The 23,018-nt window shown below is 37.3% G+C and overlaps 1 protein-coding gene across 2 annotated transcripts in view; it reads left to right on the top strand.

The window, feature by feature from the left end:
- Positions 1–20,516, top strand: part of LOC114687326 (cytochrome P450 3A6-like) — a 64,256-nt gene extending 43,740 nt beyond the window's left edge. For both annotated transcript variants that reach the window (XM_037198466.1, XM_028861994.2), the window contains exons 8-13: positions 7,041–7,168; positions 8,962–9,028; positions 11,430–11,590; positions 13,598–13,824; positions 16,685–16,847; positions 20,416–20,516. In XM_037198466.1, the coding sequence (XP_037054361.1) occupies positions 7,041–7,168; positions 8,962–9,028; positions 11,430–11,590; positions 13,598–13,824; positions 16,685–16,847; positions 20,416–20,505 (836 nt within the window). In that variant the 3' untranslated portion in view covers positions 20,506–20,516. The remainder of the gene's footprint in view (positions 1–7,040; positions 7,169–8,961; positions 9,029–11,429; positions 11,591–13,597; positions 13,825–16,684; positions 16,848–20,415) is intronic.
- Positions 20,517–23,018: the final 2,502 nt, after the last annotated feature.

The following is a 23,018-nucleotide window of genomic DNA, read 5'->3' as shown; positions in this document are numbered from 1 at the left end:
AGGTTTTGGGGTCACTTATGTATACTATCATATCATCTGCAAATAGTGAAAGTTTGACTTCTTTCTTGCCAATTTGTATCGCTTTGATCTCCTTTTGTTGTCTTATTGCTCTAGCTAGAACTTCTAGTACTATATTGAATAAATATGGGGAGAGTGGACAGCCTTGTCTTGTTCCTGAATTTAATGGTATCTCTTTGAGTTTCTGTCTGTTTAATTTGATGTTTGCTGTTGGCTTGCTATAAATTGCTTTTATTATGTTTAGAAATGTTCCTTGTATTCCTGATCTTTCTAAGACCTTTATCATGAAGGGGTGTTGGATTTTGTCAAAGGCTTTTTCAGCATCTAAGGAGATGATCATGTGGTTTTTTTCTTTGAGTTTGTTTATATGGTGTATTGCATTGACTGATTTTCGTATGTTGAACCATCCTTGCATCCCTGGGATGAATCCTACTTGGTCGTGATGGATAATTGTTTTGATGTATTTTTGGATTCGGTTTGCTAATATTTTGTTGAGTATTTTTTGCATCAATGTTCATGAGGGAGATTGGTCTGTAGTTTTCTTTCTTTGTTGCATCTTTGTGTGGTTTAGGTATCAGGGTAATTGTAGCCTCATAAAAAGAGTTTGGTAGTGTTCCTTCTGTTTCTATTGTGTGGAACACTTTGAAGAGTATTGGTATTAGTTCTTCTTTGAAAGTCTGGTAGAATTCTGCACTGAAACCATCTGGTCCTGGGCTTTTTTTGGTTGGGAGACTTTTGATGAATGTTTCTATTTCTTTAGGGGTTATTGGTTTATTTAAATAGTTTATCTCATCTCGATTTAATTTTGGTATGTGGTATTGATCCAGAAAATTGTCGATTCCTTCCTGGTTTTCCATTTTTTGTGGAGTATGGATTTTTGAAGTATGATCTGATGATTTTCTGGATTTCCTCATTGTCTGTTGAAAATGAAAATTCCTGATTTTGTTAGCTTTGGTGCTCTCTCTTTGCCTTTTGGTTAGTGTGGCTATGGGTTTTTCTATCTTGTTGATTTTTTTCAAAGAACCAACTCTTTGTTTCATTGATTTTTTACATTGTTCTCTTGTTTTCTATTTCGTTGATTTCATCCCTCAATTTGATTATTTCCTGGTGTCTATTTCTCCTGGGTGAGTTTGTTTCTTTTTGTTCTAGAGCTTTCAGTTGTGCTGTTAATGCATTGGTATGGGATTGCTCCATCTTCTTTATGTGTACATTTAGAGTTATGAGTTTTCCTCTTAGCACTGCTTTCATAGTATCCCATAAGTTTGGGTATGTTGTGCTTTCATTTTCATTGAGTTCTAGGAAATCTTTATTTTCTTTCTATATTTCTTCCTTGACCCATTGATGTTTCAGGTGGGCATTATTCAGTTTCCATGTGTTTGTGGATTTTCTATAATTTTTGTTGTTGTTGAGGTCTAACTTTAAGATACAGGAGGTTATTCCAATTTTTTGTATCTGTTGAGATTTGTTTTGTGGCCAAGCATGTGGTCAATTGTTGAGAAGGTTCCATGGGGTGCTGAGAAGAATGTATATTCTTTTTTGTTAGGATGGAATGTTCTGTAGATGTCTATTAAGTCCATTTGAGTCATAACATCTGTTAGGTCCTTTATTTCTTTGTTAAGTTTCAGTCTGGTAGATCTGTCTTTTGGTGAGAGTGGTGTGTTAAAATCTCCCATTACTAATGTGTGGGGTTTGATGTGCATTTTAAACTTTAGTAGTGTTTCTTTTATGAATGTGGGTGCTTTTGTATTTGGAGCATAAATGTTTAGAATCGAGACTTCATCTTGGTGGATTTTTCCCGTGATAAATATGTAATATCCATCCTGATCTCTTTTGATTGATTTTAGTTTGAAGTCTATTTTATTAGATATTAGGATAGCTACACCAGCTTGTTTCTTAGGTCCATTTGCTTGGAAAGCCTTTTCCCAGCCCTTTACTCAGAGGTAGTGTCTGTCTTTGAAGTTAAGGTGTGTTTCTTGTATGCAGCAGATGGATAGGTCCTGTTTTCTTATCCATTCTGTTAACCTGTATCTTTTTATAGGTGAGTTGAGACCATTGATATTGATGGATATTAATGACCAGTGATTTAATTCCTGTTATTTTTTTGTGGTTGTGTTATGTTGTCCTTCTTTGGTGTATGTTGGTGTGGGATTATCTATTGCTTGATTTTTCATAGATGTGTTTAGCTTCTTTGGGTTGGATTTTCCCTTCTAGTGCTTTCTGTAGGGCTGGGTTTGTGGACAGGTATTGATTAAATCTGGTTTTATCCTGGAATATTTTGTTTACTCTGCCTATGGTGATTGAGAGTTTTGCTGGGTTTAATAGTCAGGGTTGGCATCTGTGGTCTCTTAGTGTCTGCATAATATTTGTCCATGATCTTCTAGCTTTCATAGTCTCTATTGAGAAGTCTGGAGCTATTCTGATGGGTTTGCCTTTATATGTTACTTGGTCTTTTTCCTTTGCAGCTCTTAATATTTTTTGTTGTTGTTCTGTGTATTTAGTGTTTTGATTATTATGTGGCGAGGGGACTTTTATTTTGGATCTAGCCTATTTGGTGTTCTGTAAGCTTCTTGTATCTTCATAGGTATTTCTTTCTTTAGGTTAGGAAAGTTTTCTTCTATGATTTTGTTGAATATATTTTCTGTGCCTTTGAGTTGGTATTCTCCTTCTTCTATCCCTATTATTCTTAGGTTTGGTCTTTTCATGGTGTCCCAAATTTCCTGGACGTTTTGTGTTATTTTTGTCTTTATTGTTTTCTTTGACTGACAAATCTATTTTCTCTATTGTGTCTTCAGTGTCAGAGATTCTCTGTTCCATCTCTTACAATCAGTTGGTTATGCTTGTTTCTATAGTTCCTCTTCATTTAGTCAGGATTTCTATTTCCAGCATTCCCTCAGCATGTGTTTTCTTTATTGTCTCAAATTCATTTGTCAGATCTTGGAATGTTTCTTTCATCTGTTTAATTGCTTTTTCTTGGCTTTCTTTGATTTCTTCCCATTTTTTGTTCATTTTTTCTTCTGTTTCTTTAAGGGAGTTTTTTATTTCCTCTTTAATGGAGTTTTTCATTTCCTCTTTAAGGGAAGTTTTTATTTCCTCTTTAAGGGAATGTTTTATGTCTTCTTTAAGGGCCTCTATCATCTTCTTAAAGTCATTTTTAGGGTTGATTTCTTCTGTTTCTTCTGTCTTAGTATGTTCAGGTCTTGCAGGTGTAGAATCACTACATTCTGATGTTGCCATATAGGTCTTTATGTTGTTGTCTGTATTTTTGCACTGGCATCTACTCATCTCTTCCTCTGCTCAGTGCAGGTGGTGTCTGTGTCTGAGAGTGCCTCTCTTGTTCTAATTTTTAGTCTTGGTTCAGTAGGAGTTCTTGGTTAAATTGGTGCTATTGGGCTGTTTCTTCAGGGGCAGTTGATCTCAGTCAGTGAAGTACATACTTATGATTCTGGTGATCTGGTTTGGTGGCTGGGCAGTGCCTTCTTCTGGGTTCCCAGGTCATGTTTTGTTCATTCGTCAACTCCTCAGCTGATCTTGTTTCTTCAGACTTCAAACTATAGGGATCTGAATCCTCTCCCGGATGTATTTCAGCTTAGCGGGGTAGTCTCACCGACACCTCCTAGTTGTTGGGTTTCGCAGGATCAGCAGTTGGGCCCTGGGTTGGCCTCAGACAGAGTGTTCAAATTTGTTCTGGTTCCATCCCATGGAGATAGCTTCTTCCCTGGGTGTTGGGGTTAGAGGCGTCCCTGTTCCAAGCTTTTGATTAAGAGTTTTTTTTCACTAGCTCTTCAGCGGGTAATAGCTCTGTTTCTGGTCTTTATTGTGACTGTGTCTTGGCCACCGCCTGCTGTGCCTGCCTGCCTCCACTCTGGGCCTGCCTGCCTCTGCCAGGCCAGTCTACCTCTTCCGGCCACCGCCATGGGCCTACCTGCATCTGCTTGTCTCCGATGCCAGGCCTGTCTACCTCTGCGGGCCGCTGGGCCCATATGTCTCTGCCCGCCGCCGCTGGGCCTGTATGTCTCTGCTGTGCAGGCCTACCTGCCTCTGCTTGTCACCGCTGCCATGCCTGTCTACCTTTGCAGGCTGCTGCTGGGCCTGTATGTCTCTGCCAGCTGCCACTAGGCCTGTATGTCCTTGCTGGCCGCCACTGGGCCTGTGTGTCTCTGCTGGCTGCTGCCGTGGGCCTACCTGCCTCTGCTTGTCGCCACTGCCTTGCCTGTCTCTCTAACTGTTCTTATTGCTTAAATTAATCCATTTCCAAAAATCTATACCCTGCCACGCAGCTCGTGGCTTACCGGCATCTCTTCATGCTTCTTGTCAGGGTGACTCCTGCCTTCCTGTTCTTTTATTTCTCCTCTCTGTTAGTCCAGCCTATACTTCCTGCCTAGCCATGGGTCAATGAGTGTTTTATTTATTAACCAATCAGAGCAACTTGACATACAGACCATCCCCCAGCACAGCCAAGTGCAGATCATCTCAGACACCTACACTCAGGCCAGTGGTCCTAATCATCCTCTATGTGGACCTGCTGGGTAAAGCCATGAGGAACCTGAGGACAGGCTCCCACGGGACATACAGAACATCCCACAGCATCACTCACTTCTTAGTCCAATGAGAGCTGGCAGATTCTATGTCTCTGGAAGCCTATGGGGTCATAGGGGGATGGATATTTTTGAGGTAGGGCATGTGTCTTATAGATTGCAGGGTCAGATGAGGGTTTTATGGGAGAGCCTGCCCATAGTAGTCTTCCCTGCTGTCTAGCACTGGAGCAGCAATGTGTAGGGATTACAGGGGACTGGTTGTGTACCATTGCCTAGGTCCTAGAATCACTTTGATTTCTTATCCTGTGTTTTGTACATTACCTTTATGTGTGGTTACTCTGTGATTGAAGGATAATTGATGTAGTTTTCATGTTACTTATGGTTTACAACTAAAATGTCCATCTATGGTTACATCAATGTTTATGTTATTTCTTTTTAAATTTTTGTCGTCTTTCTCCCTACAGTTGGAGTTTTTTCAGTTTTCAGGAATGCCTTGGCTGTACTAGGTTTGAGGTGATGTTTTCTTCTTTTAGGCTTATGTTCAGGCCTCCAAGCTCTTCTACCAGTGATTCTCTGATAGTTGACCAGTGTTTGCAATAATAGTTATCAGCAATCAGCAAACTCTCTATGAAAACAGAGTAGCAGTTGATTTAAAACCAGTCATTGGTCATTCTTAAAGTGCCAACTATTTCAGGGTAAAGGAACAGACTCCATTCTCTCTACACTGACATGTTAGCTATGAGGGTATAAGTATGAATAAAGGGGAAAAAGAAAAATAAGTTATAGTAGGACTAGTTATTAGTAGAATGTTTCTAAGTAGGGCAGAGTGGAGCAGCAAAAATACCACAGTAGAGTAAAAAAAATGTGGGATGCAGGAAGATTTTGGAGTTTGAGTTAAAGATAAACTAGAAAAAAGGGAGGATAGATAGAGTAGTCATATCATGAGGAGCAGCAGAGGTCCTTTAAACCAAGAAAGTCTCTGTTACTAAGATGGAAGAAAGGATGTATGAAAACATTTCCAAAAATATGAAATCATAAAAGATTTGAAAATTTAGAAACAGGGATGCCTTCCTACATTATCCTTGGGTATTCTATAAATAAGGAATAGCTGTAGGGAGAAGTGACAATGGAGTTTAGCTACTGGATAATAAAACTAAATGTCTGGAATATTGGGTTATCTCATCACTGGGAGACCCTCTGTATTGTTCTCCCCAACTTCATTTTGAGTTTCAGCATCAGGTTCTTCCTGCACCTTTCCCTGTGATTGTGATAGGGGCAGATGGACCAGTGTGCAGATGTTGGACCATGATTATTTATATCTTGACAATTTTGTAAATAATGTTTTCTTGCTAATCATTGCCCTGTTTGTTGCATTAGATATGAGAACACCAAAGAAAAGGGACATGACCTTTTCTAGAGCATTGGGGAATATTTTTAATCCCTGCTGTAGAGCAATGGAGGATGGAAGATTTCAATTCTTGCCCAACCTGGCACTCAATCAAGATGCTTCCTCAAATCCAGAGGCTAGGGATGGTGCGTGGCTAGCATATATAATGCTATACCTTTCATCACCAACACTGCAATTTTTCTTAATTTTTAAACAGATTCTGTCTGCTAATCAAGTAGGCTTTCAAACTTGTATTTCTCTAACTCAGCCTCCAATGCACATGTTTACAACTTATTTTCATGTATGCTTTCTGTATTAATGTTGTACCATGAAAGGCAAATATGTACCTGCTTTTTGATTCTTGTCACTGGGTAGAAGTAATAATAGCATGAACCTATCATTGCCTTTTTCCAAGTATGATGGAAAAGACTTACTTCCTCAAATTCTATGTTAGCCCTTAATTTTCCTTGACAATTCTCATAAAGTTAGGGAAATCGCTGCTGTTCCCAATTTTCTGAGAATATTAACTAGGAAAGGATGTTGTCTTTTTCCTGAATTTTCTCAAAATACTCCATGTCTGCTTGTTTGTATGACTGAGTTTTATTCTGTGTTGTATATTATTGTATAGCATACAACAGAATGTTTTTCATGCTTCTGCATTCAGTTGGTAAGAGTTTTGCTGATAAAATCACTTTGATACATTTAAGTCACATTTCTACACAGGTTTCCTTCCCAAGTTTTATTCTGATTTTAATAATGGGGCAGTAGAAGCTTCCAGAAACAGTTCTACACTTTCCCCTAGTTTTCTAAGTTTTGGCAATGCCTGTGTAAAACTGGTAAGAATTATCTGTTAAATATATCATAAAATTCCACATTGAATCTTTCTGGAGCTGAACTCTTCAATTTTTGTTATTTAGAATTCAATTATTTTTTGGTGTGATATACTTTCTATATTTTATAATTACACTCATTTCTACCACAGTTATTCCTGTTGTTTTGATATTTCCCTTAAATTATTGAAATTTTGTCATTGGTGAATAAAATAACTGTCAGAAGCTTCAATTTGCATATTCATCATGTTTTTTTTCCTTTCTCTATAGCACTGCTTCCATTCCTTTCCAGAATATATAATAAGCTAAACATCTGCATCTTTCCAAGTGATGCTACATCGTTTTTTAAAAAATTTATAGAAAAGACTAAAAAAGATCGGCTTAAAAATACCCAAGAGGTAAAATATGACACAATTTATTGTAAATCTCAGTCAATGTTGTCAAAAGATAAACATTTGTTATAAAAAGCTCTCTTCAGATAGTTAATGAATTTGGTCTTTTCAAATTTTGAGTTGTATCATGCCTAGAACTTCAGCAGTATCTGTGAGCATTGAGATTTTAACTTATATAACCCAGTTTTTCTTTTTTTTAATTTATTTATTAAATTAATTTTACATATCAGCCACTGATTCCCTTGTTCTCCCCCTCCCACCCCCACCCCCCATCCCCACTCTCTGCCTTCCCCCAGCCCACCCCCATTCCCATCTCCTCCAAGGCAAAGACTCCCCCAAGGATTGAGTTCAACCTGGTAGATTCAGTCCAGGCAGGTCCAGTCCCCTCCTCCCAGGCTGAGCCAAGTGTCCCTGTATAAGCCCCAGGTTCCAAACTGCCAGTTCATGCACTGAAGACAGGACCAGGTCCCACTGTCTGGATGCCTCCCAAGCAGATCAAGCTAATCAACTGTCTTATTTATCCGGAGGGCCTGATCCAGTTGGGGGCTCCTCAGCTATTGGTTCATATTTCATGTGTTTCCTTTCGTTTGTATATTTGTCCCTGTGCTTTTTCCAACCTTGGTCTCAACAATTCTCACTCATACAAAGCCTCCTCTTTCTCACCAATTGGACTCCTAGAGCTCCACGTGGCGCTTTCTTAGAAAATTGGGAATCAATCTCCCCTGAGATCCAGTTTTTCTTAATAGAGTTTATATGCTGGACTAAGGATAAGGATGTTGGAAGAAAAATGCTGACAGAAGCCTGTCAGGGAGTCAGTATCATGTCTGAGGATGTGCCAAAACATATTGCTAGTATTTTGATGATTGTAGCATTTGTAGGTGTGGTTGTTTGAGAGAAAATGACTCTCAAAGGGAGTGCCACTATTAGGAGTTGTGGCTTTGTTGGAGTAGGTATTGTCTTGTTGGAGGAAGCGTGTCACTATGGATTTGGGCTTTGAGGTTTCATATATGCTTAAACCATGCCAAGTGCCTCAGATCAATTCCAGGTGCCTGTCAAGATGTAAGAACTCTCAGCTACCACTCTAGCACCATGTTGCCCATATGCTGCTTTGTTTCTGCCATGACAATAGTGGACTAAATCTCTGAACTTTAAGCAATCCACCAGAGTTAAATGTTTTCCTTTGTAAGAGTTGCAATACTCATGGTGTGTCTTCACAGCAATAGAAACCCTAAAAGGTCCTGAGAATCACATAAAACCTATCTATGAATTCCAGAAACAACAGTTGATGAATATGAAATATTGATAAACAATATCTAGGAAATGAGATATTGATGTGTAGGATTTATTTCTAAACAAGTGCCTAAGAAAGGAGAAGAAACTCACAACTATCCAGCCACAAGTCTGTCCTCAGCAGCTACAGATGCTTATAATGAAGGAAAGCCATGAGACATGTTGTTAGACTCTTCTTGTTTTTTTAATTTTTCATGACAGGTTTTCTCTGAGTAGCCCTAACTGTCCTGGAACTCATTTTATAGAACAGGCTGAACTCAAACTCAAAAATCCACCTGATTCCCAAGTGCTGGGATTAAAGGTGTGTGTCATCACTACCAGGCTCATGACAAAATTTTTGTTCCCCAAAATCTATGGGTCAGTGTTTTTGTGTTACTAGTGATTCAGGTAACATTAGGTGACTTCTTATGTAAAACATTTCCTCACAAGAGAGTTTAACTTCTTTGATTCATACTTATTTTTTACCAGCCAAACCACTTTCTGCTTTTGATATTTCTGTCTCTTTTCAGCACCGAGTGGATTTTCTTCAGCTGATGTTGAACTCCCAGAATTCCAAAGAAATGAAGTCCTATAAATGTAACTAAGGATAATTTAGGGTCTAGAGGGAATGAACAGGGGGGAAGGGCTCTTCTTGAAATGTAAAGGGGTCATTCAAGCAGATAAAGCTTTCTGCTCAATTACAAAAAGACATAGTTAGGCTATGTTATATGAAGCAGCCTAAGGAACATTCTAAAATCATGGAGGATATGCATACAGAAAATGTCAAGGTTATTGAAACTTCCATCTAAGATAGGGAAGCTACACCCACAAAATATAATAAACATGGCTGCCTAACTAAGACTTGAATTGCAACAACAGCTGACCTTCCAACACAGATGGAGAAAATCTCATGAGAACCCATCCTTAAATGAAGGGCTCCAGGTAGTTCAGAATAACTGAGGGAGAGATAATTAGACTTCCAAAGGGATGAGTCCCTGATTGTTTATCCAATACTAAATGGTCAACCCAGAAACAAGTACAAGTAGACAAAAGTGAATAGACTTGGCAGGTTATATTTATGCTTATTTATCTGTATATGAAATAAAAATGGTTAAAGAAGAGGCCCTAAATTTGAGAGTGAGTGGAGAGGTGGCATGGGAGGGGTATGAAGGAGGAGAGAAAGAGGGAAATGAAATAATTATATACTGATTCAAATTTTTAAAATCTGAAGTTCTGTTATGAGCATTGGTTTTACACTTCAAGAGTCTTCAGTGATGTGCAGGTTACCTACATCGTTCAAATGCTGATTCTCAGCCTCATGCAAGGCCTATCAAAACCTCTACTTGCAAATCAGTGTCCAGAGCACCCAATTAGGAGGCACAGTGTCCAAATAGCAACTTTCACTGTGGTTTATTCACTGGAAGTGTGTTCACAAGCTTAAGGGACTGTGGAGATTTCTTTTTCCTTTCACATTAACATAGTACGTTAAAGAAGAAAAATGACAGTGTTTATATAATATTTCTTCTGCATTCTTTTACTCACTGTGACTGGGTTTAATATTTGAGAGTAAGGCTTCTTTCCATACATTGGTACTACAATGTATGCTTTGAAAATTTTAATTAATGAATTTCATTGTTAATTCCACATTTGAAGTAAATGCCCAATTTCTTGTTACTTTCTTTTAAAATATATTTTCATCATATTCTTCCCTTCCCCAAAGGCCTCCTGAATACTCTACCCAGAGAACTTTGAGTTTCAAAAACAAACAAAAGCCCAATACAAAAAGAAAAAATCCTAATACAAAAGGAAAAATTATCCAAATCCAAGGAAACAAAATAAAACAATACCAAAAACAAACACCAACCTGAAACTCAATAAAAGTACACACACACACACACACACACACACACACACACACACACACACACACACACACACACACACACACAAACTTTGGAGTTCACTAATATGATAGGCAACTAGTTCTGAACATGAGACCTGTCCTTGAGTGGTTGATATTCCCTGTGCCACACCACTTGAAAAAAAAAAAAAAACTGAAGCTCCTTCTCCCAACACATACAGGACAGTTCAGTTGTTAACCTTTCTTACCAGCAGACAGGTTTTTATTTATTCAGTCATTTTTAATGAATAAAATAAAATGCATTAATATATAAGAAAACTAATGTATCAAAATTAGGGAAGACAAATTAACAGAAGAATAAAAGTCTAAGGGATGATACAAGAATCAGAGACTCCACTTATTTGCACACTCAGAGATCTCATAAATACAGTGAACCGGAAGCCATAATATTTACACAGAGGACCTGCTGGAGACCTGTGCAGGCCTTATGCATGCTTCCCCAGTCTCTGTGAGTTCATATGATATTTCATCTTGTTGATTTGGTGGGCCCTGTATTCTTGGTATTGTGGGTATTCTCAGATCCACAGGCTATTACACTCATCTTGACAACTCTTCTGTGGGATTTCCTGGCCTCTGAGGAGAGGGATTTGGTAGAGACAACCCATTTAGGATTGAATGTTTCAAAGGCTCTCACTCTTTGACTAAAATCTGGCTGTGGTTCTGAACTTCTGTTCCCTTATGCTGCAGGAGAAAGCTGCTCTGTGCATGGCTGGGCAAAGCACTTCTCTACACGTATAGCAGAAGAGTCATTTGATCTCTACATTTCTTTTTTTTTATACCAGTATTATTTGGTTTTGCCCTTGGCCCCTTAGATATCTAGTCTCAGTTTCTAGATCATCTAAGCAGCACCAAGTCTTGGTTGCTTTTCATAGAGTAGATCCTAGGTCAAATCAGTTATTGGTTGGTTACTCCCACACGTATTATGCCACCATTACCCTTACTTATCTGCTGCAGCACACCATTGTACATGAAGTGCAGTGTATTCTCCTGCACTAAAGATGGTAGAATAAAGAAGGTGAAGGCTCTGTGTAGGCACCATCTTTGATCATTGACATAAAATGTCTAATTTCATCTTAGCTCTTTCTGATCTGGAGATCATGGCCCAATCAATCACGTTTATGTCAGCTGGCTATGAGACAACAAACACTACTCTTTCCTTTATTACATATTTACTGGCAACTCACCCCAATGTTCACAAGAAACTGCAGCATGAGATTGATACAGTCCTGCCCAATAAGGTGAGTGGATGGTGCTGGGAGTCACAGTAAAAAATCAAACCTCAAAAGAAACAATATTTCCACACTTGATTTTTGAATTATAGTAAATACAGTAAGAATTAATTTTTTGAACAATAGTTACTGAAAATCTAAGACAAAGGAAAAATTATGTGTAGAAAAAAACTAATCTCAATAATTCTGTACTCACCCTGCAATAAACACTATCTCTAGCTACAATAACACAGTCCATAAACATGCATAAAATCTGTTTAGATTTTTAAGGATAAGCAAGTGTCAGTCAAATGTCTTCTTTAAACTTAAATGTGTGTTTTGCCTGCATGTATATCTGAAACATGAGGAAGCCAGAAGAGGATCTCATATTCTCTAAATTTAGATTACCAGGAAATGTGCTCACGGTGTGGATACTGGGTACTGACCCTGGGTCCTTTACAAGAGCAAAAAGTGCTCTTAACCACTGAGGCATCCCCCTGTAACTTAAACAATGTACCTGACAGCTGTATTATTACTGAAAACACTTTGGCATGACTGTTATCAATGGGGCCTTGCATATCTCTGCTAGGCAGGCTGATTCAGTTATCCTTTTTGTTATTCCTCTCTCAAATCACATAATGAGACTCAAACAAAGCACATCATGGCAACTTCCAACCTAAACTGTTCACAAGTACATTATGCTAGCTGTAATGTCACACAATGTGATAGCAACACATAATAGATGCTATCTTTTTATGTATCCCCAAACCTGGATGCAATGCGATGTGAGGTACCAGAAATCTGGGACTGGCTGGGTTTTCAATGAGGTACATACAAAGCATCTTCAGACCTCATACTCACCCCCTCTTCATATTTTATTCTGTCACTGTGACAAATGTCATGATCCAAAACAACTACATGGAAGAAAGCATTTACTTCAGCTTACATTTTCATATAACAGACTATCACAGAGGACAGTCAATGCAGGAACTCAAGACAGGAACTTGTAGGCAGGACTGCCTGTCACTCTACTTAGCACTTCTTCTGGCCAAGGTACTTAGAGTCAAAGAAGCACAGTAGGGGCTATGGAGGATGCTTGCTTCTCTCTGGCCCCTCACTGACCTTTTATTATCTATATGTTCTCATGCAGCTCAAGGTTATCCAGTCAAGAAACAGTAGCACCTGCAAATTGCTGGAATCTACTATATCAAGTAATAGTCAGGATAACAACTCTCCTAGATAAATTCACAAAGCAATCTAATCTAGCAATCCCTATTCTTTCAATTTAGACCTCTTTCCCAAGTGACTCTAGCATGTGGGATGCTGAAAGTTAAAGATTTATAAGAATAACATATGAAGTAACAAGGAAAAGATTTAGAAACTGAGCACGGAGCTGAATGGACCTTTCACTAGAATACAAATTGTTAGCTCAATTAGTCTCAAGTTTTAGGCTATTTTACCATAATGAGTTTCAAAGGGAAAAGATCCTACTGAAGTTAGTCACTATAATTTCATATACTATTCCTGTTGAATAGGACATTGATCTTCAAATTGAATATCTATAGTATTATTAAATTTAGTTACAGGATTTAAAACTGTGAGTTGTCCTCTGAAAGGATTGATATGGAATTTTAAGAAGGAATTTAATGTTCCCCACATTATATTTTTTCGTTCTGGACTGTGGCCTCCCTATATTAAGTTTTGACAACCTCAACAGCTGATGTGTGTTGAATGAGATTGACATAATATGCCATTTATTATTCCTGAAAAGGAAAACAGTACAAAGGAAAACTGAAGATTTGGGACCTAAGTGTAAGCTTATGTGAATGTTCTTCCATATTCACTTCACCATGCATTTTAGTAGACCTTTAGTATGTCAACACACATGACTCTGGTGAATAGGACTTATCAATGGTAAATCCAATCATTAATCTGGGTTGAATATGGAGTTTCTAAAAGCCTAATAGTACTGTATAGATTGACCTGAAAGCAAGTTTCAAATCTCAAACCAGTGAAGTCTTTTTTTAATCTTCCCAGGCTCCTGCCACTTATGAAGCCCTGGTAGAGATGGAATACCTGGACATGGTGGTGAATGAAACTATGAGATTACATCCAGTTGCTACCAGGATTAACAGGCTCAGTAAGAAAGATGCTGAAATCAATGGTGTGTTCATTCCCAAAGGGACACAGGTGGTCATACCTATCTTTGTTCTTCACCGAGATCCAAAATACTGGCCAGATCCTGAGAAGTTCCATCCTGAAAGGTACAAGGACACTGAGAAGGGAACATATACAGAAACAGACTTCTTTATTTATGTTAAGATGTCTATTACAGTAATCGCATAAATATGAATTTATATTAGTGCATGTATATTTGATTTTAGAATATATGTAGTACAATTTGATAATTATTGTAAAAACTACAGACATTTTAATTGACAAAAAATGACAGTTCTATATTTAGTAATTTTGTTTTAGAGTCTTAGACCTGTCTTAGTCAGGGTTTTTAATGTTGTGAAGAAATACTTTCACCACGGCAACTCTTATAAAGGAAAACGTTTATTTGGGGCTGGCTTACAGCTTAGAGGTTTAGTCCATTATCATCATGGAGGTAAGCAGGGCAGCATGCAGACTGACATGTGGCTGGAGAAGTAGTTGAGAGTTCTACATACAGATCAGCAGGCAGCAGGGAGATAAGATTGAGACAATAGGCTCAGCTTGAGACCCTGAGACCTCAAAGCCCACCACCAGTGACCAATTACCATAAAAGGCCAGACATGCCAATAGTGTTAGTCCTTATGAGCCTGTGGGGGCATTTTCACTCAAACTATCACAAATCCTTAATAAAAAAATCTATTAATATTACGACATCATGGGACATATTTTGAGTTGTGTGTAGGGATTAAGAAATTAGTAAAAGACATCAGTTTTCTCCTGTTTTTATAATTGCTGATTACTTTCTGTAACTTATAAATGGTATTTTATGACACAGGTTTATGTGATTGCGTGTGCATGTGTGTGTGTGTGTGTGTGTGTGTGTGTGTGTGACGTGGGTGTCAAAGTGAGCAAGTACAGTTACCATGATTGTGAAATCATTTATCTTACTTAATTTTTAAGTTTATAATTCTTTGATGCTGTCCATATTGTCACAAGAAATCTCTGGACACATCCTCAAGTATAGGCATCATTTCCCAAATATAGGAACCCATTTTATTAGTCACTGTTGCAGGTAGAAGGTGCAGAAAGCCTTCTCTTAGATGATTTAAGCTGCATCACTGAGGATGGATGCTAATATAAGTCCTGTTAGTCTTGTTTCTGTCTGTTTTGTGAAGGAAACTCCCTCACACTCATCCAGTGGGTGACTCCTCCAAAGTCAAGTCATCTACTGGTCAGAAAGTTGATATTTTCATCCTTCTTGAATCTGAATCAGGATATTCTGTGAGTGGAAAGTAATAAGCAGACTGTAGAAATTGTATGCACAATGGAAATAATTACTAAGTTGCCATCTTTGCCACTCTAATAAAAATACAGAATCATATTTTATCTTATTTTTTTAAGTTTCAAGATTATTATTTGGAATAACATTTATTCATTCACTTTCTTCCCTCCAAATTATCCTATAGATCCCTCCCCATACTTCTTCAAATGCATGGCCTTTTTTTGCACCAATTGTTATTTAGGTGTTATTTAGGTACTCACATACACCTGTGTGATATACATATATATTCCTATACATAACCTGTCCAATCCATGTCATGCTACTCATGCAAAAATGATTTTTTATTATAGATGCAGTTGAGTCAGGATGCCAAGAATTTAGACAAATAGTTTCTTTTATGAAGTTCTTGATGCCTAAGACCTTGTATTCTTAGCCCTGGCATTGGCAGATGGTCTATGTATAGTGCTTATTAGAGGAGAAGAAGGGAGTCACCTAACTCCTGCTTTCTAGTTTGGTGAATTCTATGTCCCTCTACATAGCCACCAATTCCACCTTCTTTAGCTTAGTTACCAAAAATGGGCGCATTATTTATTATGCATTTCTATTATTGCTCCAGCTTTCCATCAGATAATATAGAATCAATAACTAGACCAGGGAGGAGGGATGCAAAAGTTAAAAATGCTGAGGTTATAATCAAATGCAGTACATAAGATATTTACAGAAGAATGCTAATATTTCTCGTGTGTGTGTGTGTGTGTGTGTGTGTGTGTGTGTGTGTGTGTGTAAAATCTTCTTTAGTGGTATTCTATCAAGTTCAGCTTGCACGCATGCACAATTCATACTGCACTCCAATGTGGTTCTATAAAATAGCTTAAAATTATTTCTTAATCTCCCCTAATACTAAATACCTCACAGAGAATAGATGAGTAATTGTCTTCTATAACATTTCCAGAATCAGCATTTTTATTTAAATAATTATTTGAGAAATAAAATTTTAATTGGACTTGGGTCTGTAATTTTAGTAGTTTTTCCCCTAATGGAGGGGATGGAGACAAAACTCAGTGATAACAGAGTAGAGAAGCAGCATGTGTCCTTGCAAACCACTTCAGATGATAACTCTTGGAGGAGGGAGAGACAGTCAAAGTTTTTATGAAAAGTGCTTAATGAGGGAAATGGGAGGCTGGAGAGGAAGAACAGGAAGAATCTGTAATATATTAGGATGATTAGAATAAAAAAAGGACAGGAAGAAACAAGAGGATGCTGACGAGAGAATGGAAGAGAAACATTTCATTTGTAGCATACAACTCCTCCTTCCCCAATGAGCCAATACATTAACTCAAGTGTCAGGGCAATTTCTTCCTTGTCCTTCACTTTTACTTTGTGATGTTCACACACTGGGAACACAACACATTCTTAATATTTTAAACTTTAAAGACGCCTTTGATTTGAATAAGCATTAGCCACACATCATCATTATAACCTCAGGAGTACCTTTAATGTAAAGTTGTAGAAAGAACTTTCACTTCCAAATCTCATAATGGATTTACTCACCCTGATTGCAATAGTTCACACACGGAAGTTCCCTGTATGATTCTGACTGAGGGCTGTATGTGAAAACTGTAAACATGTAGCTCTTGTGCACTTCATGTTTCATTATTTATGTTCTTGTTCAATTGTGACTCAAGGTTCAGCAAGGAGAATAAAGAGAGAATCAATCCTTATACATACCTGCCTTTTGGATATGGTCCTAGAAACTGCATTGGCATGAGGTTTGCTCTCATTAACATGAAGCTTGCAATTGTCAAAATCCTGCAGAACTTTTCCCTGAGTCCCTGTGAAGAAACAGAGGTGAGGCAGAACATATGCTTTTTGACATGTTTTTGTTTTTTTATGCATAGGCATTTTCATAAACTTGTGGATATATATATATATATATATATATATATCACATATATTTAATATATATATGGAATATATTGATTGATTTTAATTAATGTTTCCTCTGTCAAAAGATCTATATAAAGCCATGCTTGAGCCCTAGGGTCCTTGAATTCTGGAACAGTTAGCCAGTGTCTAAGTGTAAATGTTAAGATCATGTAGAGTCAATGAAGATGTTATTTTATGATTTGTATAATATCATTGAATTTGAGTATCTTTCTTGTTCAAAAATATATGTATTTTTAAAATAACAGTCTTTTAAAAGCATTTTCATACTTGTATATAACATATATGGAAAATATTATATGCTTTTTATTTGCTCTTCTCTCATAAAATACATTCCTAACATAGCCTCATCTCTTCTTCCTCCCATCCTCCCAGTGCCCCATTTTCACTTCCCATCCCTCCCATATACACTGCTCTTCCATTTCCCAGCAGAAAAGAGCAGGCCTCCCAGGAATATCAACCAAACATGGCATAACAAGATAAAATGAAACTATGCATAAAAGCTCTTATCTAGGCTGGGTAGTAGGGGGAAAGCGGTCCTATGAGCAAACAAAGAGTCAGAGACACTCCTACTACCACTATTAGGAGCCCTACACAAACTCCAAGCTAAACAACCACAGCATATATGTAATAGGCCCTGCACAGACCCATACAGACTCCATGACTGCTGCTTCAGTCTCAGAGCCCCTATGTGCTCTGTGTAGTTGATTCTGTGGAACTTGTTGGTAGCTTCAACCCCTCTGGCTCCTAAAATCATAGAACAGATTTTTAAAGTGTGTTTCAGTTTAACTATATATATGCACAAGATTTATCTCTAAGAGGTGTAACAGTCATCTTAGGATCCCTGTGTTATCTCACAATGTCAAAAATCCTTCACCCACCAGAGGGTGTTTAAACATTCCACAGTGGTTTCCATTTATAGTCATAGAAAAAAATTGCTGTACTAAATCATTATTGATGAATATGAAGGGCTCCTTTGTTTGGTCATTTTTCATATGTGTCCTCACATTTTAGGAACTCAGTTCTAGACTAGCAGGCCTCCATTTATATTTTTATAAATCAATGAGTCTCTTCCCTTCTTTATTTATCATTATATTTTATCCTACAAATTCATATCAATCAAGTCCCCTCTAAGCCAAGAACCTTCACTAGTTTTTCTCAGTGCACTTTATTCCTATTTTCTAGATATGGTATCTTCAGGCTGTCACTGACCCACAATCTTCAAACCCATGAACAACCCACATGTACTTCCTGCTCTTATTTTCTCTTTATTCATTAAAACATCCCCTACTTTCTAAATCACCCAATTTTATTCTTTATAAAAATTAAAATGGTTCCTTGGAGGACCTTTGTACATTAAATCCTTCAGTAAATACTTTAAATATTCTAAACTATTCTAAATATTAAAAACAGAAAAAAAATTTAATAGATGCATTTCTTTATGTATACTTTTATACATTGTTATTACTTCTTGGTGAATTCATACCATATATTCTTATCATATTCACTCTATCACCACAATTTATCCCAGATCCATCCCCACCTCACCTCACACTCAATGTGATCTCTCTCCATTTTTCTCTCAAATTTTTAAGTCAAACAAGTCCAGTTTCTGTTAGATGACTGCTCTTATGTGTGTGACCTGGCCTGGAATCTGGTTGATTTAATAGATGTAACAGCCTTAATAAAGAAATCAGATTACCTTTCACAGCAACTGTCAAACATCAAAGCTTCTCAGCCATGGGTGGGACTATGATTCTATCCACATACACCCCCCACACACATACCATTTAGCTTGCATTTGCACATGTCATATGTATTGTGCATACTTTCACATCTTTGTAAATATATATATATATATATATATATATATATATATATATATATATTCCCTATTCTTTCTGGAAAATACTGTTTCCTTGAAGTCAATGACCATGTGTAGTCTTACTAATCCTCAGCCTCCTTCTCTGTGTCCTTTTAACATAAGGTGTTACTTTTAGAAACATGTTAGAAAGATCTCATCTGAAGAACTTAAGAATATGTTGTCATTAACTTAAATGATACAGTGCCCAACAAGCTTAACTTCATGACTTTTGTACTAAATATTACTCAAATATGAGTATGTTTTCCTCAAGAGAGAAGAATATTATATGGTCATTTTCCATTTGATGACTTTAGATCAACTGTCTTCCTACTCTATACATGAATACTGTTCAGTGATTTGTTTTGATGATAGGCAACCTTCAGGCATCTGGCAAGCTTTGACACACTCTACTTACCTACAAATGGCCTTCCTCAAACTATAAGAATACCTGTTGGCTCATTCTTTTGCTGATACAGGATTATTACTCTGTTGAAGGGCACTCTCTTCAATAAACTAACAAGAATATCATTTAAAATATTAGTCAAAATGAGTATAAATCCCCTTTTTGCACCATCTTGGAATGTCAGTAGAGATACATATTATTAATGCCATAGTAGTACCCAAAGTCTACCATATATCATGAACCAACATGCATCAGATTGGAAAGTAAATGTATTGTTCCAAAGTCAATGTATGACAATAGTATTTATAATGTACTGAATTTACATGTGGATTTCTTTCCAGTTTTACTAAATGAAAATTAACTTAATATAACCTTTTAAAATGTGCTTGCTATGTGTCTACAAATGTGCTTTATGAAGTTCAAACTTCCAATTTCCAGTTAAACTTTAGAACAATAAAGAAGACAACCATCACAATTTTGTCTCAGACCTTTTACAGGTTCAGTGCTCAATATGTCTGTTGACACATGAATAGACTGAACATTCTATGTTTTCATATTCCATAGAAGTAATTCAAGACATTTGGTATTTGTCTTAGTTGGAGTTTCTTTGTTATGAAGAAGCACCATGACCATGGCAACCACAATCAAGGAATATATTTTTATTTAGATGACTACTTACAGTTTCTGAGGTTTAGTCCATTATTTTAATGACAGGGACCACAGTGGCCTGCAGGCAGACATGGTGCTGGGGAATTTTTTATCTTGATTCAAAGGCAACAGGAAGTGGCCTGAGACACTGGGTATATGTTGAGCATATGAGAAAACAAGGTCTAACTCCATAGTGACATACTTCCTCTAAGACCACACCTACTCCAAAGACCACATCTCCTAACAGTTCCACCATTTTGGGGGACCACTTTCTTTCAAGATACCATAGTGTTAAAAGTCATTTATTCACTTGTAAATACAGATAAATTTATTTCTAGAAGGCAGTTCATATTGTTCAAGATGGCACAGAGCATGCTATGTAGCTAAGCAAGCTATAATCATGTATTCCTCCTCCCTCTACCTTCTGAATGCTAGGGTCACAGCCATGTGCAAACACATGAAGAAGCTACTATTGTTCTTAATATATTGGATCTACCAGCCTTCTGTGAATTTGATGATTCATTTAACTTACCAATCTCTTTATTCAACTATTCCAGGTTCCCTTGAAATTAGGTAAGAAAATGACTCACACTCCAGAAAAGCCTATTGTCCTGAAGCTTATATCATATCAAGAAATGGAGCCATAAATGAAGGTTGATTTATCTCAAGTTCTGTTATGTTCTTCAAAGTGTGCATTCTAAGTACATGGATTTTAATTTACTCCTGAAGAAAATTTACATTAATATGTATTTAATCTACCATATTTCATGACAGAGTCATCAATTATTTTTCATTGTCTTCATAGGGTCTCAATTATTATGGATGTTGTGGATGGAAAGAAAATTATTATTTAAGAATTTTGATATTTTCTCATAACAAAATTTGCCCATTTTCTCAAAGATAGGACAATATGTTTCCTTTCAATACTGATAAAATATTTCTTATTAATTTTGACAATATTGTTTCCAACATAGAATCTTTACTTTTCTATTTGTGGGTAGGCATTCCAGTGACAATTATTCTTTGCACTTTGATGAGTTGTAAGGTTCTGTGTTAACCACTACCCACTTCACAAAGAAATTTCATTGATTAGATCAGAGGGCTACATTAATATATTGGTAAATAATGCAAATTTAGAAGACAGTTGAATATTAAGACCATTTATCAGAATAATATGTTCCTTCTTGTGCCTGTGAACTACACAGCCATGGGTTCTTGGCCAGAGATACAGTACTAAGCATGTGTTTCCTCAATTGGAATGGAGTTAAATTGTCTAACCTATAATATTCATCCAACTATTCCATATGTATATTTCTATCTTGCCATGATGGTCATTAAGGGAATTCATGAGATTCACTGCTGGGTAAAAAAGACTGTTGATTTCTTTTCCCCCAAAGAATCCTACCAAATACCTTCCAGTACTACAAAAGATTGCCATCAAGGAGAAAGTTTCCTGGTCAGTACAATGTTGACATGGCCTATAACAAATGTGTTTACTCTCTTCTGCAATAGGATCTTACCCTCATATTCTGCTTAGTAACCAAGAGCAATGGCAGTCTCCTGTATTTTTAGGTGTTTTTAGGACAACTCTGATGTAGCTATCCTACATCTGGTAATGGGCTATATTTTTAGACACCTTTGGCCTCTGAAAGGAATACAATTCTTTTTATAGGCCTTGTTATCTTACATACATGTAAAGATTATCAAAATATAGCTTTCCGTCTGGATTTGCTTCAATTGCCTACAAACTGTATCCAGTGCCTTGCAAAGGTACAAACCAATAATAAAGCAAAGACAGGAAAAAGATGACTGATCCTTGAACCAGGATAGTCAAGCAAGAAACTGCTACCCTCTGCTTGTGGTGAGAAGAGTGTACTCACAAACTCTATGCATTCAAGAATTCCCTGTTCAGTGTTTGCCAGGTCTGGGGTCTTCCTTTTTCTCATAGCAAATTGGCCACCAGCCTATGGGGACAAATAGAGCAGAAGCAGTGAGCAGGATTTGTATAGCTAGAGTAAAATGGGAAGTACCTCTGAGAGTCACCTGCATTGAGACAATTAAATTTTATTTCAGAGAGTGAGGGGAACTATATAGGATGGGGACAGCAGCTGATGCATCACCTAGTAGGTGCTCATAATATGCCTTGTTTACATTTGACTGTGGCAGCTCCCTGGCAAAGAAGGAAGAGAAGGTAAAGAAAGAAAGAAAAGAAGAAGAGAAGAAGAAGGAAAGAAAGGAAAATGGAAGAAAAAGGGCATAGAGGAAGGAAGGAAGGAAAAAACAAATAATAGGAGTTTTTAGGTTTTTAGGCGCAATACTGCATCAGATACACTATTAGCAACATAAAACAAAAAAAAAATAAAAATGAGATTTAAGTGGTATAATTTTCAAAGCCATAAATTTCCATCTACCTACTTTTGTAGAAATACTTTGTTTTGATGGTAGTACAAGAATATTGCACCCAGCCCAAGTGTATCAGTTACTTTTCTACTGCTGTCACAAGATATGATGCTTAAGACAATTTATAAAAGATGTATTTAATTGGAATTACGATTTCAGAGAGCTTGTGTCATAATGGTAGAGCAGTATCATTGTTTCAGCCACAAACCTCCACATGACTCTCTGAAATGTCTTCCTAGCTGCTACAAGGATAGGCCATTAAATCCTGGTTATAGCATTCAACCTATCTTATACTATAAAACCCCATAGTCATTCACATTCCTCTAAAAACAACATGTGTAGGCCTGTCACAGCAATAGCCCACTCCCTGGTAGCACCTTCCTTCTTAGTTATTTTTTATTACTGATTCAAAACACCATGACCAAGATAATACCTGTAAGTAAACTGCAACTACTCTGTGTTTGGTGTCCCAGGTTTCAGCACCAAAAATAAGCAAACTGCAAAAAGTCTGGGTTTGGAGTCCTGGTTTTCAGGACCAAAATGTTCATAAATTGATGGCTGAAACTGCAAGGAGACAGTTCAGCCCTAGAGGGCAATGTATCCTGGACACCTTGAGCTACTCAGAACAAGAGCTCTTCCCTGAAGGTGTCCTGGACACCTGGAGCTGTTTAGCAGAGCTGATGGCTGGGACTGCAAAGAAACAGCCCAACCTTGGAAAGGAAGGATTTCTGACTTCTCGGTAGAGTCAGGCCTAGAACTG

This window comes from Peromyscus leucopus, chromosome 23, assembly GCF_004664715.2.
Source record: "Peromyscus leucopus breed LL Stock chromosome 23, UCI_PerLeu_2.1, whole genome shotgun sequence".
NCBI lineage: Eukaryota > Metazoa > Chordata > Mammalia > Rodentia > Cricetidae > Peromyscus > Peromyscus leucopus.
Note: the sequence above shows the minus strand (reverse complement) of the source record. Positions and strands in the feature narration are given on the sequence as shown.